The sequence below is a fragment of the Herpailurus yagouaroundi genome, unplaced genomic scaffold (genome assembly GCF_014898765.1).
Source record: "Herpailurus yagouaroundi ecotype Mexico unplaced genomic scaffold, PumYag 196, whole genome shotgun sequence".
Classification (NCBI taxonomy): Eukaryota; Metazoa; Chordata; class Mammalia; order Carnivora; family Felidae; genus Herpailurus; species Herpailurus yagouaroundi.
This window is the reverse complement of record NW_024412427.1, coordinates 12347847-12354267: the sequence shown is the minus strand read 5'-3', so window position 1 is coordinate 12354267 and position 6421 is coordinate 12347847. Positions and strand designations below refer to the sequence as shown.

Genomic DNA, 6421 nt, shown 5'->3' with positions numbered 1-6421 from the left:
CCTGGAAGGACTCTTCCAGGATACAAAAGTGAAATTTCATAAGAGCATGAGATGTGGGAAAGCAAAATGCACAAGTGAGTGTGAGGAAGGTGTCTTCGTGCCTCAGCACAGTGACTCCGAGAACGGGCTGGAGTGTGAAGGCCTCGGCCCCGTGCCCGCTGTGCAGATCTGGACGTGTCCACTCACACTCCAAGCCTCGGTTCTCCCCTGGTAAAACAGGGCTACTCCTTCCCAGCCCACACCCTGGGAGGATTCATGGGGTTGCTGAATATGAAAAACAATGCCAGGCTGGCATTCAGCAAGAGCTCGGCAAGTGTCAGCTGTCGACACTGCTTTATTGTGATCGTCCAGGGAGAGAAATTCTGACTCTGCCCCATCCTCACTGTGTCTGGGCGCTTGTCCCACTGTGCAAAGGAGCAGGGCGGCATGCTCTCCCTCCCAGGGTTCTGGCGAGGATGTGTAGCCCCCGGCACGTCGTGCAACAGGGACCCAGAAAACAGGAGACCCCAGATGTAGGAAAGTCAGAGGCAGTTTGAAACTTCTGACACTTTGGGAGCAAGAATCCTCCAAATGGAGAAGAACTGGACCAGGAATGGAAAAGAGCCTCATTAGGAGAGGCTTCTTCCCGAGCCCCAGCTGGCTGCCTCTCGCGAGTTCCAAATGTGATCTGCCACCTGGGGGCGTGGGCCCCCAGCCTCAGCCCTGCGCATGAAACCATGAAGTCTTGAGTAACATCCCCATCTCAAGTTTTTCTCTGTTTAACTTGTCCATCAAGTGGCTTAAGTGTCCCACCTACTAATGTGATTGGCAATTATTTACTTTGGAGAGCCCTGAAAGACACCACCGGATCGCAGAATTCTGAATTATCTAGAAACCCATCATCTGATCGCACATTTCCTGATTCGCACACTATAAAAGACGCTACCTCCTCGGCAGGAGCAAGCAGGCGAGGGGAGAGGAGAGCAGGGAGAGCCGCCAGGACCTCTGAGAAGCCCAGGTGAGACCTGCCTGTCCCACGCCCGTCCCACTCCCGCTAGCGGCCCTGGGTGGCAGGGCCGCCAGGCTCCTCCCTGTGTGGTGGGCACCGGCTGGCTGCACTTAGGATCACTCATTGTGGGTCTCTTTCAGAGGGATTTTCGGGGGAATGGGAATGGCCATTCACTCTGCTTCCCTGAGAGGGCAGTAACATCGATGCAAGGTTTGAATGTGGAAATGTAAAGAGAATTTGATGGCGATGGGGAGCGTATGGCTGCAGCTGCCATTGCACACTGCCAAAATCCCATGATAGGCTTCACTCAGGAGCGTGCTCTTCATACCCTAAATCAAAATCTCTACGGCAGGAGTGTTAACTTGAGGTTGCCATTGTGGATTCAGACCAGCATCCTTAGCTAGGGTCCTTAGCTTCCTCTGGATTCATAAAAGGTCTGTTTCCCAAAAGAGTTCAGAGAATGCGATCTAAGTTTGAGAGCCACAACTGGCTCTTGGGACCAAAAAGCGTTTTCGATTCCAGCCAGCCACAGCAATGAGGGTGCTTTGGCCGCATCAGCCAGTTGATGGAATTTTGCCCAAAGCAGCTTTTGACACCTTTGCTGGCTGCCAAATGGCTCTGTGACAGGGTTGGTGATATCTGGGAGGGGACAGTCCAAAAGGCAGCCAGATGTCAGGGACTGCCTCCAAATTTTGTTCAGGTTAGCTTGAGGGAGAAGAGAAAGGTGTAGAAAAGATAGTGTGTATGTTTGGGGGATGGGGGCTCGGAAACCTACCTCCAACTACAACTCTGCTATCAAGTTGCTGTGTGACCTTGGGAAAGTCACTACCCCTCTCTGGTCCCTTGATTCTCCTTATGCAATGAGGACTCTGAATGGCCCCAGGATTTCCCCAGCACTGGATGAGATGATGGCCATGGCCACATGACCTCTGTGATTTCAAAGGGTTTCCACAAACCATCGCAAGCTGGCCCTGGGCCAAAAGACTTCCTGGGGATAATAGCAAAGCAGTTCAGCCCCTCAGCCTTTCCATTCTCTTGTCTGGACAGCAAGAACTAGGGGCAGGCCACTGCAAGCAAGCCCAATTGGAGAGTAAATCCGATGGTCACTTAACTTAAGGCCTTTGGGTCAGACAGATCTGGCTTCAAATCCCACCCCTACTGTGTGCTTGAAACCTTGGGGGGAAGTTACCTACACTCACAAGACCTCCCTCTGCTCATCTGTACAGTGCAGGTAATATGCTCCCACATCTTAGGGGATGGTTAAGATGAAATCAGTTACCAGGTCTGGAGTGCCTACCCTGATGCCTGGGCCAGAGGAAATGCTGAGTAGTGTTGTTAGCTATTGCCATTCACTTCCTGGTGTTCGAGAGCCAGGAGGCAGATGGTGGGTAATTCCTCTCTGGTATCTGGGCTACATTAGACCCATTGTTCTATCCACAGATACCAAGATAGAAGATGTTTCAAACTGGGGGCCTCATTGTCCTCTGTGGGCTGCTGGCCCATACCACAGCCCAGCTGGAAGTCCTGCCCTTGCCCCTGGACCAGAACCTGCTTTTGGCTGGGACTCCACCCCAAGCCCCACATCCCACAGATCTTGCTGGAAGCTTAACAAGTGGTGAGTCTGTGACAACCACTTTCAGGTGTGTGTGTGTGTGTGTGTGTGTGTGTGTGTGTGTGTGTGTCCAACTGTTCAGTGTGGGGAGGGAGGCAGGGGGGATGATTGGGAGAGAGGGGCTGAGGATCTGGAATTGTCAGATTTGACCCCCCAAGGACCTACCCCTACACCCATTTCCAGGTCTCAGCAGTGGCCTGCTCTCTGGGGGTCTGTTGGGCATTCTACAAAACCTTCCACTCTTGGACATCCTGAAGACTGGAGGAGACACTTCTGGGGGCCTGCTTGGGGGCCTGCTTGGGAAAGTGACTTCATTGGTCCCTGTCCTGAACAACATCATTGAGTAAGTAGACATAAAATAGGGCCTTGGTCCCCACCCCCACCAGATAACCTCCATGGAGATCTGGGAGCCCCAGGCAGTGGCCCTGGAGGAGGAGGTGGGGGGAGGGTGGTCTGAACATGAGGCCAGGACTCATGACAGCCTTCTCACAGTCTGGTGAGGAACACCAGCCCTCCTGAACCGGGGATTGCCCCCAGTCCTGATGAATATCTTGAGTCCCCAGCATCATCTATAACCCTCACAACCCTTTCAGGTCGAAGTAATAATCTCCAGTTTACAGATGGAAAAACTGAAGCATGGAAAGTTGCCTGTGCTTACACAACTAGAGTGATGCTAAGCAAGAGCTCTAACTCTAATTTACTTAAGTCCAAAGCCAAGGCTTTCCCACCACACAGTGGTAATTCTGTTCTCCTCACCTGTGGGATCCTTCAGAACACAGGTGGCCCTTGATGTAAGCAAGAAAGTGAACGCAACTCTCCTCAATTATGTCATCAGTGGATGTCCACTGAGCAGTCTGATGTGGGGTTCCCACGAGACACCCGAGAGCTCTCTAAGCAAGTGGCAATGGGAAGTTTGATGCCGGGGAGCTGGCAAATCCTGGGTCCTTGACAGGGCTGGATCAAAGCCATTTCCAAGATTCCTACCCACCCAGGCGCTTGCCCTGACTTGAAGACAGACAGATAGCCTTGAGTTTGATTTCCAAATGCACCATGTACTTGCTGGGTGATAGGAAACCAAGGCACACAGTCTCCCTGGGCTTGGTTTCTCCATCTGTAAGATGAGATCATAGTACCCACAGAGAAAAACTGTCAGGGAGATTAGGAGAGATGTAATCACCTGGCACACTGGTTGTAAGATCGGCTCAGAGGAGAGTCTTGCTTCCATCCTCTCTCCATTCTCCCTGACTTCCTGCTCCTTGATCTGATCGTGACCATTGTTGATTGACCCACCACTGACGGTTATGGCAAGAACCAGAGCAGTAAGTGCTTCTTACCCATAAATGTTTGTGAAGGACTTACTCCACTTACTCTCATCCACTCACCCACTCATCTATCCATCCATTTGTCCATTCTCTCTACCATCTAACCAGCTACTCTCCCATGCATCCTCCCACCCACTCATCAATCCACAAAGTCAACCAATATGGACTAGGCCCCTTCTTTGTAAGACTCTGAGCTGGTATACAGGATGCAAATATAATCCAGACACAGCCTCCACCCTGGAATACCTCATAGACATGAGATGCAGAGAGGGGCATGATGTGTTAGGATCTGACCCAGTGCAGAGGCTGGGAAACACTGATGTGTGACTCAGAACTCACGTGGCCTTTGCTGCAAGACTCCTCTCTTTTCTCCCCCATCCCATCTCATGAGTAGCTCCTCCTCTGGGATGGGTACAGTTTGGATTAAAGGTGGTTTCCAGATTTGGGGCTGAAGGAGCTAATATTCCTCCCTCCAATGTTGCTTCTTGGACAGTCTGAAGATCACTAATCCCCAGCTCCTGGAACTAGGCCTTGTGCAGAGCCCTGATGGCCATCGTCTCTATGTCACCATCCCTTTGGGCATGATCCTCAATGTGAATACGTGAGTGGACCCCAAGGGGGAAGGGGAGGGTGGCTCACCAAAGGAGACCCTGATGCAATGCATAGCCATAAAGGGGTGTTGGAGTCTAACAGATATGAGTTTTCAACTCAGATACAGATGCAGCAAACTGTTTCCTCTGCAGGCCCCTGGTCGGAAGTCTGTTAAAGCTGGCTGTGAAGCTAAACATCACTGCAGAAATTTTAGCTGTGAAAAATGAACAGGGGAAGATCCACCTGGTTCTTGGTGACTGCACTCACTCCCCTGGGAGACTGCAAATCTCTCTGCTTGATGGGTGAGGCCAGAGGGGTGGCTTCTCCTGCCCAGAAACAATATTGATGAGATGATGGACAGATGGCTGGGAAGACAGAACAATGGGAGTATGGATGAGTGGGAGGGTGGAAGGGTGGGAAGATGGATGGATAGATGGATGGATGGATGGATGGATGGATGGATGGATGGATGGGTAAACAGCCACTTATCTTTTCTTTGGTGGGGCTGACCAGTTTTATGCTAGATCAGGCAATCAAAAATCTGAGTTCAAGCCCACCTACCAGAGGGGCATGTGGAGAAGTAGAGGGATTCTTGTGTGAACATGGACAGTGCCTCCCCAGTTAGAGTCTCAGCGTACTCAGATCACCGTACTACAGAAGCACTTTGGGGCTCTTGATTGAATCCACTAAGACAACAGGTGCGAAAATGCTTTGTCCCAGTATGGGGTAAAACAGCTATGCAGCCGACCTGGTTTCCTTATTTCAGTTACCTGTCACAGGGGAGACTGAGTCTGCATAATGTGCAGAAGTCGTCCTCATCATGGTTAACATTCACTGAGCACGTATGTTGTATTTCACACATATCTCGTTGAATTCTCATGACAACGATGTACTAAGCACTGTTCATCCATTTATGGATTCTACAAAGTCTCACTGAATACCTACTGTATGCTGGAACTGTGTGCTTATTCTATTCATACCTACTGTATGTACTGCTGTGTAGGGTGCCACTCCCTTTGGCTGGACCCCCCGGTGTTCACCTGCATGAGGGTGTGAGTGGACAAGGCCCCATTTTAGTCATGGAGTACTGAGACCGACACGGGCACAGTAGCCCCTCTGAAGCCTTCTCCATACCAACCCCAGGCCTCTGCACTGCCCCCTGGATTTTCTCTTTCAGATTTGCTCCCCTCCCCGTTCAAAGCCTTGTCGACAGTCTCAGCGGCATCTTGAATGAAGTCCTTCCTGAGCTGGTACAGGGCAAGGTAAGTGAATAAAAGTGGCAGCTCCTGATTCTTAGGTCATAGGGCTTCTCAGGATGAAAGAAGCCCCTGGAGCGAGGTTTTCTGAACTCCTCAGTTTGATATGTCTCCCTGTCCGCTGATCCATCTGTCTGTGTTTCTTCTTTCCACCCTTCAAAATGCATTGATTGGTTCCTGCTGTGGGCCAGGCCCTGGGCACGTCCACACTACAGCTGAAATGGATTGGCCCCTGCCCCAGGAAGCTCCCAGGCCACCCTCACCAGGGCTGTAGGCAAGCACTCTTCCAGCCTATGCTAGGGTGCCTCCTATAACCAGAAACTCACCTCTCCCGAAGAAGCTCTAGTTAGAAGCAGGTGTCCTATCACACGGTGAACACTGGCTCATGTGATCGGGCGCTTCACGTACACACCTCCCTTTTCTCCCTCTGCCCGTGTGAATGTGTAAGCATTCATCTGTGAGACTGCTTAGAACCAACACTCTCAGACACAGAAAAATGATACAAAATCTCCCCCAGAGAATCCATCCTCGGGATACTGCTGCACCCAGGGCCTCCCTACAGGTGCCACTTTGCCTAACGCCTCTCTCTGCCCCTGGGTCAGGTGTGCCCTCTGGTCAATGAGGTTCTCAGCCACTTGGATGTCACCCTGGT

General features: G+C 51.3%; 1 protein-coding gene across 1 annotated transcript; it reads left to right on the top strand.

The window, feature by feature from the left end:
* Positions 1-1626: 1626 nt before the first annotated feature.
* BPIFA1 (BPI fold containing family A member 1) lies at positions 1627-6068 on the top strand. The gene is made up of 5 exons (XM_040447329.1): positions 1627-2603; positions 2784-2943; positions 4416-4523; positions 4666-4815; positions 5691-6068. Exons 1-5 carry the CDS (start codon positions 2444-2446, stop codon positions 5785-5787), a joined length of 675 nt encoding a protein of 224 aa, XP_040303263.1. The 5' UTR covers positions 1627-2443; the 3' UTR covers positions 5788-6068.
* Positions 6069-6421: the final 353 nt, after the last annotated feature.

Coding starts and splice junctions, on each gene's coding strand:
- BPIFA1 (XM_040447329.1), top strand. CDS start 2,444: ATGTTTCAAACTGGGGGCCTCATTGTCCTCTGTGGGCTGCTGGCCCAT. Junction 2,604..2,783: donor TGCTGGAAGCTTAACAAGTG/GTGAGTCTGTGA, acceptor ACCCATTTCCAG/GTCTCAGCAGTGGCCTGCTC. Junction 2,944..4,415: donor GTCCTGAACAACATCATTGA/GTAAGTAGACAT, acceptor CTTCTTGGACAG/TCTGAAGATCACTAATCCCC.